A 22,435-nucleotide genomic window follows, 5' to 3' on the forward strand; every position below is an offset into this window, starting at 1 on the left:
CCTGCTACACATAGCATTAAAAATTCAATTCATTCAGGACCATGGCTTAATAAAAGTATTTAGTTTTTATTTCCGCATGCCTGTGATAGTCTGTTGTTCAAGTAGCTCTGTACTGTCACCTTGTGGTCACGTGGATAAAAAGTAAATAAGAATTTCAGTGCTACAAAACACCTCACAGAGTGCTGAAGATGCTTAAAAAAATAAAGTAAGAGTGTAAAATGTAAGTTTGGACAGTAATATGGTTTTTAACATATGCCCATGTCCAAAGCTATGACATTTGATGTACAAAACTTGTCATAAATTAAACACAAACCATAAATCCTGAAACCTGTACAATCGTATACTTTACAACGTTCAAGGCTTTGTAAAAGCATGTAAAAATGTATAAATGATATTATCCGTCTTTATAAACTCAGTAGCTACTGTATAGTTACTAGAAGCAAGCAGTTAACAGAGTAAACGTTCAGAAGCTAAAGGATCGCATTAATGGCCAGTGGCAAACCTAATTTTTGGATTAAATATTAAAGAGATAAATTCAATATAAACGTGCTGATTTATCGGTTTAAAAAGACGCTCTGCTAGAATACACACGTAAACCAGCTACAAATATCTTTATCGCTTTAGTCTTTCTTTGCCAAGTAAACAAAAACGTAAGCTCACATCATATCTTAACTTACAGGTTAAATCCACCCTGAACGACTTGCAGAGTAATATTTATCATCAACATGTGATCCTCAGTAGCGTCCAAGATTTATTTTGCAATGTAATTCTGAGCGCCACAATAACGGAACACATCAGAAGTACAATTCTTAATACAAAACATATTTAACATGCGAGTGGAGCCTGAAACGAGAACGTAAACTTTGTAAACTTTATTTTACTGTCGCTACAAATGACCATAAACATATCTTATGAAACTATACCAGCTGAAGTATCACGATACCACACGATATTGTGTTAATTCATAAATTCAAGTCTACAAAAAAAAGCAAATTTACAGAAATACATCGATATAAATGAAAACAGACAAACCAGATTTTCCTCTGAATACGTTATTAAATGAGAATAAATAACTGGCTACTGGGAAAAACTCAAGAACAATGCAAATGGAAATTGTCCTCAGAGTTTAAATTCGGAAATGACCTCCAAAAAATAAATCATAAAATTGGGAATGTTAGCTCGCTTTCCAGCAAACATGGCTAATTTAATTATTTACACATAGCGGTTGGCATAACGTTAACTCGTTTGATAGCAAACACAGTGAATTTTATTATTTACACACAGCGGTTAGCATAACGTTAGCTCACTTGGTAGCAAACATGGCTAATTTAATTATTTACACACAGCGGTTAGCGTAACGTTAGCTCGCTTGGTAGGTAACATGGCAAATTTTTTTATTTAGGCACAGTGGTTAGCATAACGTTAGCTCGCTTGGTAGGTAACACGGCAAATTTTTTTATTTAGGCACAGTGGTTAGCATAACGTTAGCTCGCTTGGTAGGTAACACGGCAAATTTTTTTATTTAGGCACAGTGGTTAGCATAACGTTAGCTCGCTTGGTAGGTAACACGGCAAATTTTTTTATTTAGACACAGCGGTTAGCATAACGTTAGCTCGCTTGGTAGCAAACACGGCTAATTTTATTATTTAGACATCACAGTTAGCATAACGTTAGCTCGCTTGGTAGGTAACATGGCAAATTTTTTTATTTAGGCACAGTGGTTAGCATAACGTTAGCTCGCTTGGTAGGTAACACGGCAAATTTTTTTATTTAGGCACAGTGGTTAGCATAACGTTAGCTCGCTTGGTAGGTAACACGGCAAATTTTTTTATTTAGGCACAGTGGTTAGCATAACGTTAGCTCGCTTGGTAGGTAACACGGCAAATTTTTTTATTTAGACACAGCGGTTAGCATAACGTTAGCTCGCTTGGTAGCAAACACGGCTAATTTTATTATTTAGACATCACAGTTAGCATAACGTTAGCTCGCTTGGTAGGTAACATGGCAAATTTTTTTATTTAGGCACAGTGGTTAGCATAACGTTAGCTCGCTTGGTAGGTAACACGGCAAATTTTTTTATTTAGACACAGCGGTTAGCATAACGTTAGCTCGCTTGGTAGCAAACACGGCTAATTTTATTATTTAGACATCGCAGTTAGCATAACGTTAGCTCGCTTGGTAGGTAACACGGCAAATTTTTTTATTTAGGCACAGTGGTTAGCATAACGTTAGCTCGCTTGGTAGCAAACACGGCTAATTTTATTATTTAGACACAGCGGTTAGCATAACGTTAGCTCGCTTGGTAGCAAACAGGAAATCTTTAAAGATAAAGGTAAAGAATTTAGGCTAAATGAAGAGTCACTAACCTTTGTGTATTCTGCACAATCTGTGAGATGTGTCATTTTAGCAAAACTGCCGCACGTACAACATTACTTACGGTGCTACCGTATTAACGATACTACCGTTTAAAAAAAACAGTGGCATCGGCGGTATTTTGAAGCTTTTGCATCGAGATGCTACCGTAGTACCGGTATACCATGCACCCCTACTACAAACACAGGGCTAGTCTTGCTGAGCGAGTTCCGGTTGCTCGTTGAAAAATTAAAAGGCATTTGTGTTTATTGGGAACATGCGTCTCTGGCTTTTCGTTGTGTCTACGAATTTGTGTCCTTTCATCGGGGGGTCCCCTGGGTGTTGTTCACAGGGTGTTGTTCGTAGTCATTACTGTTGCACTTAGTTCTAGAGAACAACATCCCCACGTGCCACGTTTACATCCGCACTAAGTTAGAAAGCATAGCACATATGGGTTATTAGTTCAAAAGTTCCCGAAACATTCTGTAAATTAGTCCATTAGTTACTACATTTGTTTTCCATCCTTCAAGAACCTTCTTGAAGACCTCAGAAATAGGATTTAGAGTGGGAAAAGTCAAAGTTCAAGGACAAAGTTCCGTCTCAACGTCGGCTGAATAAAAGTTCTCTGAAGCTCAGGATGACTGATTACAAGACGGCTCCTTCATGCACACCTGACAGCGACTGATGATGCTCGGGTAGTCTTCTTTTACTATCTGCGGGGATGGTTTACTGTGAAACAAAAACACAAACACACATCAGGTATGTGTCTGAGAAAATGCTACCTTATACAGTATATAATGTCACTAAGATCAACATTTTTAAAAATGTGATTAAACCTTCTTAAAAAGTCATTTCCATTTCTGTTTCAGGTAGACGTCTCTTCTTTTTAATCTCCACCTTCACAAATATAACCTAGTCTCAAAGTAGACATCTGGGAGAAATACCTGAACATCTGGCTAGGATCCAGAGCGGCCAGCCAGTAGCTGTAGGCATCTGAGTAGTAGTTACAAGTACCACGGCCAAGACACTCGATAAAGGGAATCCTCTGGAAATTCTCCAGACAGGATCCAGGAGAGGACAGGGGCTGACCCGAGCCCTCGGAACCCACACCTGATTGCTATTGAGACACAAGTAAACGAGCAACATTCTGAATACACACACACTTATATCACCACACTGCTGTTGAACGCTTGATCCTGATTGGTCAGAAGGTTGATCAGAGGTTTGTGTTTTGTTAATGTGCTAGTTCCAGTACGCTCTAGTAGTTACGTGTATGCTTTAAAAACGTGTGTAATCACCGATTTTAGTGAAATGTTCTATGAAGAGACAATTGCATGAGCATTTCTAGATGGAGTCTCCAGTGTCGATGCTTTATAACAGTCTGAGACAAAGCTGTAACTTTAAGTTCTGATAGCGTAGCATCTTCTCAACAAGCTTCTTAACAAGTATGGAATTATACTTGAGTGGTTAAAACTGTTTTTCCGAAATATTGTATATTCCCTCAGTTGATGTTTTGATTATGATGGTACGGAGTGCTGTGTAACATTTTGCTCTAAAATCAATCAAATAAATCCATTGGAAACTGTTCAAACTCATGAAACAATGGGATATATTAGGTCGAGTGGCAAATTTAAAGCGGTTTTCTAATTTCTTGCATGACTATTCATAAGAAATTCTACAAAATTGCTCAAATATCTCTTTATGTAATAAGGTAGACTTCTTTCAGTAATGATTTGTGTTTGTTACCATGACATAAGAGTAGCCTTGCCACAGAGACCGCCATCCGATGGGGCATGACGGGACTGTATTATTCTGGCTGTGAAACGCTATCACGTTACCTGGAGCGTCACATACTGAGCACCTGGAAAGAGAGAGAGAGAGAGAGAGAGAGAGAGAGAGAGAGAGAGAGAAATTAACAACCGGATAGCATTAATAGAATAGTATTATTCCTTTATTTCAGTCACAGCCAATCATTCATATCTGTGTGCATATACAGTGGATATAAAAGTCTACACACTCCTGTTAGAATGGCAGGATAGATAAAGACAAATCATGTCAGAGCCTTTTCTACCTTTATTGTGAAATTTTAACCTATAAATTAAAGTAAAAATCAATAGGATTATTTTAGGGGGAACATTTTTAAATAAAAAATGTTCAGTAACCTGCTTGCGTAAGTGTGCACACCCCTAAAGTAATACTTAGTTGAAGCACCTTTAGATTTTATCACAGCATTCAGTCTTTTTGGGTACGAGTCTGCCAGTTTGGAGCATCTTGACTTATGCAAAAGCATTCTAACTCAGTCAGATTGGCTGGGTATCTCCTGTACACAGGGCTCTTCAGGTCACCACACAGACTTCTGATTGGATTTAGGTCTGGATTCTGGCTGGGCCATTCCAACACCTTGAACTTGTTTTGGTGAAGCCGTTCCTTTGTAGATCTGGAGGTTTGCTTTGCGTCGTTGTCATGCTGAAAGGTGTAATTCCTCTTCATCTTAAGTGTTTTAGCAGAAGCCTTAAGGTTTTGCGCCAAAATTGACTGGTATTTGGAGCTATTCGTTACTCCCTCCACTCTGATTAAAGCCGCAGTTCCAGCTGAAGAAAAACAGCCCCAAAGTGCGATGCTGCCACCACCATGCTTCACCGTGGGGGTGATGTTCTTTTGATGATGTGCTGTGTTTTTTTTGTGTGCCAAACATATCTTTTGGTATTATGGCCTTTTGGTATGTAGGGAGCAACCAGTCCCTGCCAGAAATTGTTGCAATTGTTTTAATGTTGCTGTAGGCCTCTCGGCATCCTCCTTGACCTTCTCATCAATTTTAGAGGGACATCCTGTTCTCAGTAGTGTCACCGTCATGCCATATTTTCTCCACTTGTTGATTATTGTCTTTACAGTGTTCCATGGTGTATCCAATGCCTTGGAAATTTTTTTCTAACCCTCTCCTGGTTGATATTTTTCAACAACTAGATCCTGTACCTGCTTTGTAAACTCTTTGTGGCCCATGGGTCCAGTTGGGTGTTACCAAGAAGATGTCAGGAGAATCATATAGGAACAGCTGGACTTTACTTGGGGTTAATGAGTTCTTTAATTGCTGTTCAGGTGTATACTAATTAGTATTTAACATGAGTTTGAATGTGACTGGTTGATTCAATAGACTGTCATAGATTCCCAATTATGAAAGGGCGTGCACACTTACGGAAGCTGGGGACTGGAAGTCTTTTGAACGAGTAAGTCATCTGTCTTTACAGTATAAATGACTGTTTGTCAGATACTGTGTGTGTTCTGAGCGTACCTGCTAACATACTGCGCCAGGGTATCACCTGAGATTGAGGGCAGGTCACTGGGCATGGGTGTGCCAGTGGACAGCCAATAGGAGTAGTCGTTTCGGGAGGCATAGCGACAGACATTATCGCTATTACAGAAAAGGAATGGCATGGTGGAGAACATCTGTAGACAGCTCCCCATAGTGCCTTGGTTTCACACACACATAAATGTACATACAGTATAGTATATACGCATACACGTACACATACACAAACAAGCACAAATGATAAAGATGTGTGTATCGCCTGCATCTTATATCCGAAAAAAGAAAGAAAGGAGAGCTGTCTAAAGCCACAGTGAGGTAAACAACTGAATTCTATTCAAAGCTAGAGATTTATTCATGTTAGGACTCGAATAGGTCAGCTTTAATTAAAAGCTATACTTTATAAATATATATACACATAGATCCAGCTGGAACAAATAAACAAATCCATATAATCACTACGAATTAACCAGCCCAAAAAGAATAAAGTTGCACCTGGCATGTTTTAACATCGACATGAATGAATAACCTGAATGAAAAAATGTCTGACGATCTCTACAGGCCAATTCAGACCAGATGCGCTCCTAAAGCATCTCTCTGGGTTTTTTTTTTTTTCCGGGGTTTTTATTCGTTTTGCTTTTGTTTTTATCCATCACACCACAGCAATTATGCTTCCGTTTAATTAGGGTTTCAATCCACACCAGCTGTGTTAGTGATTTCTGTTCTCCAATTATTGTATTGTGTAAATGTTTTGGTGCTCCCCTCTTTAAAAAAAAAAAGTAATAAAAGAATACAAAAAAACAAACAAACCATGCAGTCATATTCTATGTGCAGTCTAAGTGTAGTTATTTTCAGATAACTTGATGTGTATGTGTGTATATACCATACCAAGATCTTGGCCGTGTCCCCGTTTGTTGGCGTTGATAAAAAGGAGTGAGTACCCAGAGTAGACTTTACTGGATCCACTAGGGCAATAAGGGATGTCTTGTGTCTGACTGTGCTTGGTGAACAGGAAGCTATCTCTGGCATTGTTGGCCAAGCAGGGTCCTGGTGGACCCCTGGAACCCTTCTGACCATCTTCACCAGTAAAACCCAAATCTCCTGAAAAATCCCAAACGCATTAACAGACACAAACACTTTACAGTACACAGTAAACACTTGAGCATCTTACACACTGGAGCACTGCACTTTAAGTTTGAATATTTTCAGTTAATAGTCAAGAAATAGATTCAATTTCAAGATTTCTAAAAAGACGTATAGTCTTAGGCACCCTATAGACATTTCTATTACAGATGACTTCTGCATTGTTGAGTCAAAAACATTTGATATTTCCATACACACTACTTTACCAGCAAAGTATATCAGTAACATTTTACCTATCAGAACACTTTTCAGAGGAAAAAAAAAATACATAACGTGTTTTAAAAAAAAAGAAGCGAGTGAGACAGCCAAAGTCTGTAAAAGATCTGCAGCAGTTTCTCCAAGATGCTCAGTAAACATCTCATTTAAATGTAGAAACTTCATTATTTTAGAACGCGCCTTTGCTTTACAGCATTATCTTTGCATGTGAGTAAAACTTCTGATTAGAAATAAATAAATCCCTATACAATAATAGACACACACATACCTGGCAACCCTGCTAATCCTCTGCTCCCTTTCTGTCCAGGTAAACCTTGAGGACCAGGGAACCCATCTTGGCCAGGAAGTCCTTTAGGGCCAGGGGCTCCTTGTAGGATTTAATGAGAGAAAAATATCACGAGTATGATGTTTCGTGTACAGATCGTGATTCTTTAGTATTGTTTGACCTTAAGTAAAGCTGTACAATAGCTGTCATTATTACTTGCGAAGGACATGTACAAGTGCGCATTTTCAGCATCTGAATCAGTGTAAAGCTCTTTCATTTACTGCTGGGAAATACAGCGATGAGTGGGGAAAAAAAGGTAGCATGTTTGGTTCCCATTCTGCAGTCAATTGATTTAGGATCAGTAATTTAAAAGATCAACCTATTTCAAATTAGATGCTCTCAGACCAGTTGAAGAAGCAGAGAACCCACCAGCATTTGATTGAAATAGACTAAACACTGTATACATCAAAGCATTCAGGTGTGTATGTTTACCTGTTGCCCCTTTAAGTCCTGGTGAACCGGTTACTCCAGGAGGTCCACTCTTTCCTGGAGCTCCAGGCAGACCACGGTCTCCGGGAATAAGCGTGTTTTTGTAGTAATCATCCGCCCCTGGTACACCTAAATTGCTCAATATTATCAGTAAACCTTTTATATTTCTCCTTTTACCTTTTTGAGTAAAAATAACAACTGGCACAAACTCTCACCTGGTGGTCCATTTGGCCCTTTTTCTCCTTGATATCCTGGTTGGCCATGTGAGCCATCCCTTCCTCTTTGACCTACGGGCAGTCACAGGGCAGCAGGAGGCTTATTCAGGTGCATGCATTTTTAAGATGGGTGTGATGATAAATGAGTATGCACACATCCGGACATTGCAGGGGCTCAAAGGTGACACGCACAGTTTGGGCACTCGTAATACATCTGACATGCATAATGGATGGAATGGCAGAACAGCAGAAAAGCTTAAAGCTTATCACAAAGTTTCACGACGAGACAAGACAAAACACACACAGCGGCATTACGTTACACCCCAAACATCGATATATTTTCAGATGCTAAAAAGTCTCGTAGCTGGAGTTTTCCAGCCTTTCGGTGTCGGGCTTCGTGATCAGACCACACATGACGTACGGTGCAAACTATTACACATCATTGGCAGCATTCATACACATGCACATGGACACAAACAATGGTCCACATGTCTGTTCTAAAGAGACATTCAACCATGGTAAGAATAGTAATAAGGCACTAGACGTTAGAATTACTAAATAACACCCGAGGTGCACGTCAACGTACACTAACCCTATATATAACCCTAACCCTAACCCTGCACAGTGCAGAGCTAACAATAACAAAATTAGCTAGATCCAAGGATGAATGGATATACGTAGCATCTCGAATCCACTTCCTGGACAAGACGAGAAGGGGAAAAGGAACAAGTGTGGTGTAGCTCTGAACTTTGATGTAGCTCGGTCAGCACATGTAAGGCCGTATGAGGTACTCACCAAGGAAATGGGAACACTCAGCCAGTTCCAAAGGAAATGTAGATCTTATAATCTCTTATACCTGACCAGGTCAGTAAATGGCTTCTGTATATATTTGTCTTCATTCTTTTGGCAGACATTTCAGACGATTTAACAGACAGCGCCGGGATTTAACCAGAAGTTTACCCAGACTTCAGAAGCCTAACCGTTGAGCTAATGGGTCTTAATTTGTTATTTGTTATTATCATCATTTTATTTTTCATGGATTTACTGAAGCACTTCTACTTCTTACAGTACCTCGAGATCCAGTTGCACCCTTTTGTCCTGTTTCTCCTTTGGGACCAGGGAAACCATCGCTCCCAGCATAACCCTGTAAACAACATGTTACTTGTTATTTCTACCTTGGCCTTGGTTTCTGAAAACTGACAAGTGCAATTTTTTTTAATCTGAGTATTACACTATTTATGATCTTTGAATCATAAATGATCTTTGAGCCATGAATGCTCATCAACCAATTCTTAATGTAACTTTAGCAGTATTAATAAATATTATTTCTTCATGGTGTTAATTAATGCCTTTAGGTTCAAACTGAGTGGCACTTCACTATATTTTGCAACACTCTCAACACTAAGCCAGTGCAGTTAGATCATCTTACTTACTGGAAACCCTCGTGGACCAGTGTCTCCTGGGCAACCACACACTCCGCGTGGTCCAGAAGTCCCAGTGTTGCCCTTATCTCCCTTAAAGCCTAGACCAGGTTGTCCTGGGGGACCATATATCCCTCTTGGCCCTATAAAAAGCAGTGTGGTAAAGCTACAAAAACCATTGAGTTTATTGAGACATTTCAGAAGTCATTCATAAAACCACAGCAACTAGTGCTTTAAGTAGTCTGTCAAATTATAAAGTGCAATTGTTTCATATAAAAAGTTTAACCTTGTGGTCCTGGTTGTCCAGGAGGTCCTCGCTCTCCCTTGGGGCCATCCACGCACAAACCCTGCGCACCAGGATTCCCAGGGGGTCCTGGTGGCCCTGGTTCACCACAGGGCCCTGGGTCTCCTACTGTACCACATTGTCCTGGAGGCCCAGTTTCCCCCATGGCTCCTGGTTCCCCTTTACAACCTAAAAATGACAAACAAAATGACAGTTATTAATTCAATCCCTCAATAAATGAAGTAAAAGTAATAATTTAATAGTTTCACACTGCACCAAGTGTCATTTGGTGATGAAGTACCCTGTGGATTCCCTGTGAACAGAAAAACTGGCTACGTATCTAGACATAACTTATGTGTGAATTTAGCTACCTAGCAAAATAATTTATATACATAGAACTTAGGTTTCCCAGACCAGCGAACCCAGCTTGCTATTGTTCCCACTTCTCCATGTGCTTTGTTTATGTTTTGACATGTGCCGTCGTTTTGGTTTTGTTCCTGCCCTGTCCATGTTCTGGCATTGTCTGACTGCTCCATTGTGTTCAACTGTTCTGTGTTCAGCCCTTAATTAGTTTGCCTATTTATTATCCTTCGTTGTTTCAAGTATGTCATGCAGTTCAGAACATTGTTGAACACCATCTGCACGTATAACAAACTCACTTACATGGAATCATGCATTTTTATTACAAAAGTACTGTGAACACATAATCATAATCATCCAACATTTGTGTTAAAAACCACACATCAAAGGTGTACTGGTTCCATATGTTGTGCTAGTTAGTAAGCTCTATTTGTAATGGACACTCACCTGGTTTACCTCTGGCACCAGCTGGCCCTGGAGGTCCATATCCAGGAGCTATATAAAAAGAAATAAATATTCAGTATAATAGTTGCACATACAATATATACTGTATGTACATATACACACTAGGTGTTGCATAGACTAGTTGGATAATACATTTGCCGCTGTGGGGATTTCAGCTAGTCAGGGGAATAGAAAAAAGATGTGACACAGACGGTAAGGAAAGTAGTTAAATGTCCGAAAAAAGAAAAACTAGATGATTGATTATATGATTTGATCTATAATGAGGAATCTGGTGATGGATGGACATGAGCTTCCATGCTGCGCACTCTCACTTCCAGAATCAATCATTTCAGACGAGTGACATCTGCCAGGACATTGTCATAAGTGTGTTTTGTAATGGTGTAATATCACACACAAATGTATTCTTTTAAACAAGCATTGATCCTGGAAATATAATCCGTAGCTTGTTAATCGAAGTGTGGACTGAAGCGTTGTTTGCCATTGTTTATCAAGACGAAATGATTGTTTCAATGATGTTCATGTTTCATGTACGTCTTTTACCTCCTGCATTCCCTTTTTCTCCAGCTAGTCCGGGAATGCCGTCGCTGCCCTGGTTTCCTTTAAGACCTTGAGGACCCGGATCGCCCGGTGACCCAGAACAACCTGAGATACAAAGAACAAGAACTAGAAAATGAGACTAACCTGCTGAACCTACTAACCTCTACATTACTAGTCAAAAGTTTGGATGGAATATTTTGAACAGAAGCGTATGCTTACCGAGACTAATAATGTATTGTGGCGAATACATTTCCAAATCACAAATATTCAATGTACAGTAAATACTTTTTGTAAGTTAGCAATTTAATCAACCTTAAATAATCCATTTTAAAACTTTCATAATTCTCAATAAGTAATCCCTGTTTAACTTTGTATTCATGTTTGTTACACAATATCAGTATTCATTATAAAAGCATGTGATGTACTGCACAACGTTTGTAGCCAGTAATGACCTCTGATTTAAACATCTACAAAACAGCTACAGAAGTGCATGAAAAACATTAAGCATGTTAACTGAAGGGAGAACCTGGTGGGCCTATTGGTCCCGGACAACCTAGGGGGCCTGGCTGTCCATCTAAACCTTTTTCTCCAGGAAATCCTGGGGGTCCTGAAAGAAAGAGAAAGAGATCCTATTAATACTATGTTCAATGTTTTGAATGGCCAAAAAACACAACGATTAAATAAACGAACTAATATTGTATTAGAAGAAAGATATCTAGAAGAAAAAGTGCCTGGTTGTCCTGGTAGTCCTGTCTCGCCAACCACGCTGCAAATCCCTTCTGATCCTGGAACACCAACAGGGCCAATGCTTCCTCTTTCTCCTTTCTTTCCATTAAGGCCTTGTATGCCTGGCTCACCCTGACAGAGAAAGAGAATGTGTTAGATGTCCGAGATATAATGAGGATTTAATTATAATTGTATATACAGTACATGTCTCTTTCACATCAAAAGCTGAGGTGGGAATAAGTCAGTGGTTATTTATTTATTTATTTATTTCAAGTAAGCCTAACATCATGGCTCTCAAATCCCAAGTCCTAGAACTTGGGTCACAAGCGAGTCAGAATGCATTTCTTTACCAATTTTAATGCCATTTCAAAATTTTACACCAAACACCAAGTCATTACAGTATATTTAGTAAAAAATAAAACTCTGTAATAGAGAAATAAACCAATAACATGGTGGTGTGATGTGGCCTGATGTACCTTTAGTTTCTCTCCTGTGACATAAAACTTACCGACTATTAGAAAGGGCTGACACCGGAGACTCCTTCCATATGTTAAATGTCTCCTGTCTAAGTTTTTCTTTGTGAAATAACAAATCTTTTTAAAAAATAATAAATCTAGTGATTATTGGCCTTAGTGCAGCGGAGTGTTATTTTGAGTGTCTGCCATCAAATTCCTGTAAATTGTTGTCCTGTAAATAAGCTGTTACTAAAGAAACAGTTCCATATTACACTGGCAATAATAATTCATGGATCAACGTATTTATCTGATTTCAATTTATTATTATTATTATTATTATTATTATTATTATTATTATTTAAATATAATTTCCAATGAAGTAAAATTTATAAACAGTTGCAATGGCAGGTTTATGTTAAACCCATTAAACGGAACTATGCATGTTTACGAACGTAATTTATTGCGGTAACGTGGATATTATGTTGATATTTAAACGCTGCACATTTTACTTAAGTGAAAATTGGAGCGTGCCTTTTTGCAAATCCTATGCAAATCCTCAAGCTAAGCGAGGTCTCTGATTAATGTATTTAATCCTCCGATGTTAATTCGATGCAATAATTTTTTGTCTGTTCTGTCAAAGAGTAAAAATAATTCTGGATTCGACTATAAGAAATGGCAAGTGCACCTTCTCTCCAGGGTGTCCTTGCTCTCCTGGTCCAGGAGAACTTGGTTCACCTTTGTCCCCTTTTGGGCCATTTACGCCTAGAGTACCAGGGTCTCCTGGTGTTCCATTTTGACCAGGTGTCCCCTTGGCACCTTTGGGACCTGTATACAAGAAGGAAAAAAGAAACTGATATTGGAGATGAAGGGATTTGTGTCCTGCTTTGATTTGAGAGTAGGCAAGCACAAGAGCTTAAGAACTACTGATTACAAGTGCATATGTGTGTGTGTGTTACCTGGGGGACCCGAAAGTCCAACTTCTCCAACATAGCCATCGACACCAGGCTCACCTGGTAAGCCATCCCGGCCTCGTTCTCCAGGAGGACCTGAGAAGAAAGCAAAATTGTAGGGGTGAAACGATACATTCCGGTCATGATCCGATTCATCGAGAAATCATTGTTTATGATTCACCGAGAAAAGTGAATCATAAACAATGAAAAGCAATGTGCATTTCTCTCTGTATAAAACTAAATTAATTAGAAATTTCTAAAAATAGAGGTTTAATATTGTAAACAAAATGTACTAACATGTTCACCATAGCTTAAAAATACATCAAATTCAAAATTCATCTTAAGAATTGACTCAGGGAAAATGATAATATTAACATAATGAGCTCTGTAGCAAAAATAAAGCTCCAAAGTCGGCTAAAATGCCCGTTTTCCGTGGCCTCTGGTGTTGTGTGAAAGCTTTTTCTAACTGGTATTATGTGGCTGTGAAACCATATAACGTATAAAGCGTGTTATTTGTTGAAATCTGGAGTTATGAGAAAGAACGTGATCATGTGACCAGCAAACTCTGGTATTCAAACAGTACAACTGCATTGCTCAATTAACAGAATGCTGATTTGCATGACATTAATCGCACATGCCCAGGATGCACATCATACCTTTTTTTTGCCTTGTGACACACCCTGTCATGATGTATCATAACACCCATACAAAATTGTAATATTGTGGCAGGATAAGTGATTTAACTATTCTATTGGACTTGTTCAGGGTATGGCTTCGGCAGACCAATGAGGTGGGAGATACCCTATTATTTAAGGACCCTTTTTCTGGCAGGTGCATATGTGTCTTGGTGATTTCCGTTCAGGTACGTTGAGGCTTTGTTCACGGTGTAATGAGGTGAACTTCTCAAGGCTAATATGTTTATATATAGTCTTAGAGTGGAGCTGGTGGCATGTGAGTTGTGGTGAGTTGGCGGCGGAGGTCGCAATCAGTGATGACAACATTAACCGGTGGCCGCGGTACCTGTGAGTATTCATACAACTTTACGTCTGGTGTTTGTTCAACCCAATGGTAAGTACTCCTCTCCCGTTTTCACTTTGGGACTTGGTAGATTTAGTTTGACACCCCGGTCTTTGTGTTAAGGTAAGTGTGGGGAGTTGGGCATTTTGCTTGGCTGGTTCACTTACAGGCATTGCTTTTGCTGTGTTGTTTAGATGCATACTTGGGCTGTCTATTTACGGGCCTCGCCTCCACTGTGTTGTACATCAGCTTTACTTTGTTGCTTGTGTAAGTTGGTGTATTTTTTCCTTGTTTTTTCTTTGTCTTTTCTTTTGTTCTGTTATTTTTCCTTGTTATGGTGTCAGTTTTTGATGATTTTTGGTTGTATTTTGTATCACACCTGTGGTGTGAGAGGCTAATTGTTAAATTAGTGCGTTTCCCAGCCTTGAACCTGTTCTTTCAGGTTTGTTTTCTCACACCATCACCTTATTATTGATGGAGTGTATGTTGTTGATATTATTTCCATTCTATAGTGGTTATACTTCTCATTTTATTTATTGTTAACAATAATTCCAGTTCTATTCAGGCACTGTTTAACTGCCTCTATTGCACATGGTGGTGTCAGTGGGCCTGAGTGCTCCAGCCACCACACCACGGTAGCTGTAATATTTTTCTTTCTTTCTTTGCTCACTCTTTAGTGTTTTTGTGTAATTCTGGGTTAATTTGTGTTTTCGTTCTCTCCAGGAGCCAGAGAGTCTTGGTATGGGACAGGGGAGGCTAGCTGCCTTCATTCGGTGGTGTGTGCTTCACAGAGTGCTCAGTGTGACGACACAACAACTTCTTTAAGGTGTAGATAGTGTTTGATAATTTGGTGTGAGTTAAGGTGTGTATGGATGACCTCCAGAGCAGCAGCTGGCCTGATTTGTTGCTGCCAAGCCTGGGTCTGGAGCAGTGCTAGTTTTAAAATTCTTATTGTGCTTCACGGGAGAGTGAATTTATATTTATATGGTAAGTTTTAAAGATGCTTATGTGTTATAATAAAATGTAACTTTTGTATTGATACTCATATCTCACTCTCATGTTCTTTGCCTTCGATTGGTAAAACTTACCTGTGTGCCTTTCATTTTCCCTGGTTCTCCCCCAGGGTGGCATAGTTGGATTTACTAAACTTTGATTGATTAACGTTTCCTTCCATTTGGGAATGCCGCAATATGTTAAAACATTGGGTGAGAAAGAGCAAGTGAAATGATTAAGCATGCCACGAGACACTGAAAAAGTAGTAAAGCTCGGAACATAAAAACCAGATAGGCACTGGAGCAAGAATACATGAAGAAAGAGTGAGAAAGGATACAAGCAAACACTAGGCTGAGAGTCAGAGACAGTCAGTAGTCTTAAGTCTCTCATTTGACTGCTTTTTAAACATTTTACCCGGTGGACCAGGGCTGCCTTGTGATCCATGTTGCCCATATCTGCCAGTTGGGCCCTTGGTTCCACTGTCCCCTTTAAGCCCAGTCAGACCAGAAGGACCTAAAAGTGACCAAAAAGAAGGCTGAAGATCTATTGTTCAGTATTTTCTTCCCTGGAAAACATCGGAAGTGAGAATCTGTGAATGTTTTGCATGATAAAATTATTTAGACTGTATAATGTCAGCTGTCTTTTAAGATGATTACTTTTCATATTACTGTATATAGTCTGTATGTTGAATTTCCTCTAATGGTAGACCTGCAAGTAAAGAAAATGTCTATATTCTTCTTACATGACCTATCAGCGTGATCTGGGCTTGTCCAGAAAATGGAGTCAGATAAACAGAAACATGCCCACTTAATAATCGCAGCAATATCATGCCTCAATAAAATGTTTTAAAAGGCGAAGGCCTGTTCGAAGCTGGGAAGGAGAGGACGTCATGGACTGTCCATTCTTCAAAGTTAGCTTGAGGTGATAAGTATATGACAATTTTTTTTCTACCCATGCACACGCATGGTAGCTTTACAACTGACTGTACAATACAAAGGGCCAAGCATGTAGGCTGGTAACATTATATTAATGAATGTGAACAGGTCAGTTTGTAAAAGATCCCACAAGTTTCATTTAAGTTTTTCTATTGCCACTACTGTATTTACTGCTGTCTTTGAATTTTGTGTAATGCCATGCCGCCCTCCTATTGATAACTCTGTTATCGACCATCTATGGTCGCAATTACCCTGAGAAGGACTAAAACCATTCTCAAATCATGACCAAAGAAATTTTTTTACAATGTGTGTGTATAGTTTTTGGTTTGCATCAGCAAAATCAGGCCAAACATCATACAGAGTAAAGACAACTTTACAGAACATGGAAGAGTACATATAAAGCAAACCCGTTTTGGGATCATGAAGAAATGAAAGTGTTCCCTAGTTTACACTCGGAGGTACTCCAATACCAGGGTTAGAAAATTCTGCTTTAGGGGACTATTATAGTCACCTATGCATCCGGGGTCTCCTAGGTCGCCAGGATTGTAGACAGTTTGCGGGTCTCCTTTAGGACCTGGATCTCCCCGATTCCCTTTCTGGCCTCGTGGACCTCTGCAACCTGGTAGGCCATCACTGCCAGCTATACCTAAGCAGAGGTGTCATAACAATTTTTAAGAATTTCACTCACCTTTTGTACTTTTATTCTTGTGTAAATATAAATGTTCATGATTATAAGCATTGTCATGATATCATGAATATCATCACAATGTGTGTGTGTGTTTCGGTGCTTTACCTTTAGACCCAGGTGGTCCAGGACATCCAGGGCTTCCAGAAGGTCCAGGACATCCAGGTTGGCCGGGAGGCCCGTCGTTCCCCCGTGGGCCTGAATGCACAGACTCATATATCAAAATCAGAACTAACCATAAATATGTCATCATCATGCCACATAAAAGTTAATGTAAGCTTATTATTATTATTTTGTGACCAGGTAGAATGTGTGTGTTGTACGTGTTTATTGAGTACCTGTGCCACCAGGCATGCCATTATTCCCCTTCAATCCCTTTGGTCCGGCTAGACCAGGTGGACCAGCTTGTCCATTTAAACCAGGTGCCCCAAACGTCCCAGCAGAACCAGGTAAACCTTGCCCCTGATATCCGGACTCACCCTGCATACCTTTCTGACCCCGACATCCTGAACAGAACAATTTTTTACATATACCATACAGATATTCTTTACAAGTGCCATATACTCACAATTGTGAGGTATAATTACTCATTCAGATACTCAAACTGAGTTGATGAAAGTTCCTCCTGTAAAATATCTCACCTGTAATTCCAGGCATTCCTTGCTGACCTTGGACTCCTGTTGTACCTGGCCACCCAGAAGTACAGACTCCTGCTGGACCAGTCACCCCTGGAGGTCCATCATATCCTGTGTCACCTGATGTTGCCAATAGAAGGGCAAATGAATAATTTTCACATGTGGTTTGTTTTTGCACTCCAACACATACTCAATGGATCAATAATGAAGTCAGACCTCCCTGAAGTTAGTCGCAAGCAAACTACATGCTTATGCTATGCTACATAGAAGCTGAACACACTTGGAAGACAGTGGTATCTGCCCACTTAACTATTCCTGCACTCACAACACCATATGATCAAATCTCCAGGTGATGCAGCAACACTATCTTGGTGCACAACTCAGGAGCCATGAGTACGGTTTGTCTGTGGTCCAAAGTGAAAACAAAGTGGTCCCAGTCTTCACATTTTGATTAATGGCTTGCTGTTGATATGGAGCTGTAGCATTTTCTGTCAAAAACATCAGCTTGTCAAATTGTCCACTGGCAAACTGCAGTCTGGATGCAGACCCGATAAACCCGTAAAAAAAAAAAAAAAATCAGCCACAGTTCAACGATTTAGCTGTCTAGTTGCTCAGAAAAACTCTTGAGCACATCAGTTCCAAAATGCCCTACAATTACCAAAAACCCCACAAACTCATCTCAAAAGAAACTCATCTATCACAAGTATCTAATATTCCAAATAAGGAGTCTGTGTATGTGCGTGTGATTTGCACTTACCCCTAGGCCCTGGGCATCCAGCTCTCCCTGGCTGTCCAAAAACTCCAGCGATTCCATTACAACCTGATTCACCAATAGGCCCAATTGTCCCATCATCCCCTGGAGGCCCTTGCCTGCCAGTGGGCCCTGGATTTCCATAACCACTATTGCCCTTATACAAGCAAATGGAGAGACAACTGACCTGTTAGTGTCAGAATCAGAATACGCTGTGCACGTATGCAGGAGATTACATCCCAAACTTTAAATGCTTCATAAGATCAAGTATTTCAAGTGATTTTTATTGTTTTTATGTATTACAATATCAAAATAGATCCTTTAGAATCATTCATTCATCTTCTGTAACCATTTTATCCAAGTGAACCAATCCCAGGAACATTGAGTTCACCATCACAGTTCACCCCCACCCCCTGGGGGCAATTTAGTCTAGCCAATCTATCTATCAAAATGCTTTTGGGATATGGGATGAAAATTAAGAATATGGAGGAATTCCACATAGACAACAATCCAAGGTCAGGATTGGAGAACCTGGAGACTCTGTAGCTGTGAGGAGGCAGTGCTACCCACCACACCACCTTGCTTCTTGCTTGATTCTTCAGCTGTAATCTGAATATTTGCTAATCCCTTGTTCTATGTAAATAATGTATGCTGTCATCATTCTAACCTTTAACCCTGGTATTCCACATTGTCCTGTGGGTCCTGGACTACCAGGTTCTCCAATGCCAGGTGGACCTTGATGACCTTGAATGCCTTTTTCACCTGAAACAGTTTGAGACAGAGGTATGTTTATTAGTTATGAAACACATTTCTAATCACAAGTGTATTACAGGTATGCGCCGACACACACACACACACACACACCCACACATACATACATACATACACACACACACACACACACACACACACACACCCCTAACCTTTACAACCAGGCGGTCCTTGTAAACCCAGTTGTGACAATCCATTTTCGCCTTTTATACCACAAGGTCCTGGTTGCCCACATAACCCTTTGGGTCCCAGACACCCTAAATCAACCATATTCAAATATACACAGAGTGAGAGAGAAAAATGGAAAGATGATGTGAGAAGGGCTGGGGTAAAAGCCAGACATGCTACAGAAAGATAATTAACACAATGTCTTAAAATATATACAGCACTTGACCATATTCCTTTCATCCATGCCCATCCCAGCTTTCCACACACAAAACAATCACACCTTTAACTTACCTGGTTCCCCAGGTGGACCTTTAAGACCCTTTGTTCCACACTTCCCTGGATCTCCAGGTGTTATGATCACCAAACCAGGGCCACCTTTCTCACCTGTTACATACATCCAAAATGCACTTTCACTTCTTTTATGGCCATTAACTAAACAATAAAACATATAAAAGAAATGAAAGTACACCAAACTGTATGAGGGTCACTCACTGCCACAGACCCTCTTGTCAAATTCTGTCCCTACTGCAGTTTGCACAATATTTTCTGACAGACTTATTGCTTCTACTAGTCAAAATTAGTAGCAGTTTCAAATGATGAATGAATGAATGAAAGCAGGAAATATATCACACAGTTCTGCATGAGCACCATATATATGCTTATGTTAATTAAGGTTGCCTTTCTTGGTCCTGGAAACTTCATAACTAACCACCCGGATCCCAGTCCTTATACACACAAGCTTTTCACATATCCCCCTCATACCTGGATCTCCAGGATTCCCTGGCAGGCCACGTACACCAAAGCTGCCCTTGTCACCAGGTTCCCCTGTTGCTCCAACTCCAGGGCAGCCCTGAAATCCCGTTTCACCAGGGATTCCTGGTAATCCCTTTGATCCAGACTCGCCCTTATCGCCTTTAGCCCCAAAAGGGCCCTGAAGGAAAATGAAACAAAGAGACAAATAAATACAATCAACCATTTGCCGTTGATTCTCTATGAAGACACTATTAAATATTTTCTAGTCTACCATAAGCTTGAACTTATACTTGAAAGTACGGTATTCCAAAACATCCAAATTAAAGTATCTACTACAACCTCTATTTAAATTTATGTTCTGTAGACATCTGAGACACATCCACACTAACCGGATTTCCCTTGTCTCCCCTTGGGCCTTTAAATCCTGGTCTTCCCGGTATCCCATTCTGTCCATTCTTCCCTGGGAGCCCCTGAAATCCTGGATCACCTTGGTCCCCAATAGCCCCAGCTCCTACAAAGCCAGGGTCTCCTTTTGGTCCCTGTTTCCCTTGACTGCCCGGAGCACCAATCAAACCCTGTATTTTAGAATATTTATGTTAATAAACAATTTGCTTGAGTACTAAGCATTGGTTATGCTCAAAAATGCATAAATTGCTTATAGACTACCGGATTGCCAGGTGCACCTTCCTGCCCTTTAATACCCATTGATCCTTTGTTGCCAGATTTTCCATTAGCACCTGCACATAGGCAATGGAAGTACATCAGCCAGGAAAAATACCTACACATGATAAGATCTATCTTCTCTAGTCTTTCATTTATTGTTCTCTATTATTATTATTATTATTATTATTATTATTATTATTATTAATATTATTATTATTATATAAATCCAGAAAATTACAGTACAAGAAAATAAAACCACTGTAGCATACATTCCCTTTATCTGGCTCTGTCTGGCTACTGTGTACATTGGATAAGCATTTCATTCTCACTCGCTCACTTATTAATTCTATATCTACCTGGCTTTCCAGTTGGACCACGTATACCAGGTGGCCCTGGATGTGCACGTGTAGGGTGTGAAAAAGGGCATAGTCTGCAGAGGTCTCCTTTCTCACCTGTAAATAAAACATATCAGAGGCTTAGCCAAGTAATGGGATATTGCCTTCCAAAGTTATATAAAAATGTTCTGATGAAATACATGTATTGTAATTTTATTATATATCTCAACCCTATGGAACACCTTTGGGAGATTTTGTTTCCAATGTTTTAGAGGGTAACCTTTGGTGAAATCCAAGTCAGGACCATGAAGTTCTGCAATGATCTCCAGAGGTTTCTAAGTTTGACAGCTATGCATGAATTAATTGAGAATCTGAGCAGATCACAGTACATCGCCACCAAAGCTATAGGTAATGACCAGATCTCAAACCAACTAAATACATTTAGGAGGTTTTGGACCAGTGTGTTTGATAGTGCTTGCTAAGGTTATCATGGGGTTCATCCTTACCTATGCCAAGGTACACATTGTGCCACCACACATTATTAAGACATTTCAGTCCTCTTTAAAGTGTCACCTGACTTTATCTAGTCAACAAACTGTTCCTACTATTCCAGAAACCCCAACAGTGGATGGATGGAGATACGAAGGACACAGCACTGGCCTCATTGGTGCCACTAGCTAAGCCCAGAACAATAAAAACACTTCGTGTCAGATCAGTGTCTGCACTAAGATTGACAACTACCCAAGACCACAAGTGGATGAGGTCATCAAGTACCTTTACAGATCACAGTACCACTCAACCCTGGATCTCACAAAGCTACTGACCAGTGCCCCTTGTGCCAGAAGCTCAAACCAAAACAAACCATAATGCCACCTTTCTGGGTAAGGAGAACCTATTAGTATTCTGTATATTAGATAGGAAAGCATGTTCACACAGATTAGGAGCATCCAAGTCACCAGGAGGTTTATGGCTTTGCAGAACTATAAAATAAAGTATAACCTGCTGAAAAGGATGAGGGAGAAGAACAGTGTTTGTTGATGGTCCATTAACCGCTACCTCACTTTATCTTTGTCTCTCAATACCGACTGGCACAAAGAGACTCAGATTGAACAGACACCTGGCCATCACACTCATAAGGGCTGTTTGATCATCCCATTCCAGACTTAGTCCCTCTGGGAAGGCTTTCCACCAGTATTTGGAAATAATCTAGTTCTTTTCTGCTCCATCTTTTACAGAATCACTTAAAATACACTAAAATATTAATTTAGTTAAAATATGTCATGTTTTGGGTGTATAAAATTGATGACTGCAAACCCATATGTCCGGTGAGTTTTTGCATCTCAAATGATCCTGGTTACTGTTTTCTGGGGTAAAATACAAAGTCTGGAGACTCTTACCTTGTTCCCCATGTTCTCCAGTTTCACCCACAGGCCCTTGCATGCCTTTCTTTCCTCTCAACCCCGGTGGGCCCTGACATATTCCTGTAGATGCACTGAACTTTAGATACATGGAAATTTTCAAACATTTCAAACATGGAATGAAATATAT

At 39.9% G+C, this 22,435-nt stretch overlaps 1 protein-coding gene across 1 annotated transcript in view; it reads right to left on the reverse strand.

Moving 5' to 3' along the window:
• Positions 1–733: 733 nt before the first annotated feature.
• The window catches only part of col4a3 (collagen, type IV, alpha 3), a 44,270-nt gene continuing 22,568 nt past the window's right edge, over positions 734–22,435 (reverse strand). The window contains exons 22-52 of the mRNA XM_053646277.1: positions 22,285–22,368; positions 20,909–21,004; positions 20,556–20,626; positions 20,279–20,464; positions 19,899–20,067; positions 19,428–19,520; positions 19,121–19,225; positions 18,865–18,959; positions 18,204–18,354; positions 17,453–17,566; positions 17,150–17,317; positions 16,920–17,009; positions 16,638–16,772; positions 15,606–15,704; positions 13,188–13,277; positions 12,917–13,056; positions 11,782–11,908; positions 11,577–11,657; positions 11,054–11,155; positions 10,496–10,543; positions 9,692–9,877; positions 9,418–9,548; positions 9,056–9,128; positions 7,985–8,056; positions 7,773–7,898; positions 7,284–7,382; positions 6,545–6,757; positions 5,642–5,819; positions 4,099–4,213; positions 3,297–3,469; positions 734–3,081 (exon numbers count right to left, since the gene is read on the reverse strand). Of these exons, the coding sequence (XP_053502252.1) occupies positions 2,985–3,081; positions 3,297–3,469; positions 4,099–4,213; positions 5,642–5,819; positions 6,545–6,757; positions 7,284–7,382; positions 7,773–7,898; positions 7,985–8,056; positions 9,056–9,128; positions 9,418–9,548; positions 9,692–9,877; positions 10,496–10,543; positions 11,054–11,155; positions 11,577–11,657; positions 11,782–11,908; positions 12,917–13,056; positions 13,188–13,277; positions 15,606–15,704; positions 16,638–16,772; positions 16,920–17,009; positions 17,150–17,317; positions 17,453–17,566; positions 18,204–18,354; positions 18,865–18,959; positions 19,121–19,225; positions 19,428–19,520; positions 19,899–20,067; positions 20,279–20,464; positions 20,556–20,626; positions 20,909–21,004; positions 22,285–22,368 (3,707 nt within the window). The 3' untranslated portion in view covers positions 734–2,984. The remainder of the gene's footprint in view (positions 3,082–3,296; positions 3,470–4,098; positions 4,214–5,641; positions 5,820–6,544; positions 6,758–7,283; positions 7,383–7,772; positions 7,899–7,984; positions 8,057–9,055; positions 9,129–9,417; positions 9,549–9,691; positions 9,878–10,495; positions 10,544–11,053; positions 11,156–11,576; positions 11,658–11,781; positions 11,909–12,916; positions 13,057–13,187; positions 13,278–15,605; positions 15,705–16,637; positions 16,773–16,919; positions 17,010–17,149; positions 17,318–17,452; positions 17,567–18,203; positions 18,355–18,864; positions 18,960–19,120; positions 19,226–19,427; positions 19,521–19,898; positions 20,068–20,278; positions 20,465–20,555; positions 20,627–20,908; positions 21,005–22,284; positions 22,369–22,435) is intronic.

This window comes from Ictalurus furcatus, chromosome 17, assembly GCF_023375685.1.
Source record: "Ictalurus furcatus strain D&B chromosome 17, Billie_1.0, whole genome shotgun sequence".
Taxonomy (NCBI): domain Eukaryota; kingdom Metazoa; phylum Chordata; class Actinopteri; order Siluriformes; family Ictaluridae; genus Ictalurus; species Ictalurus furcatus.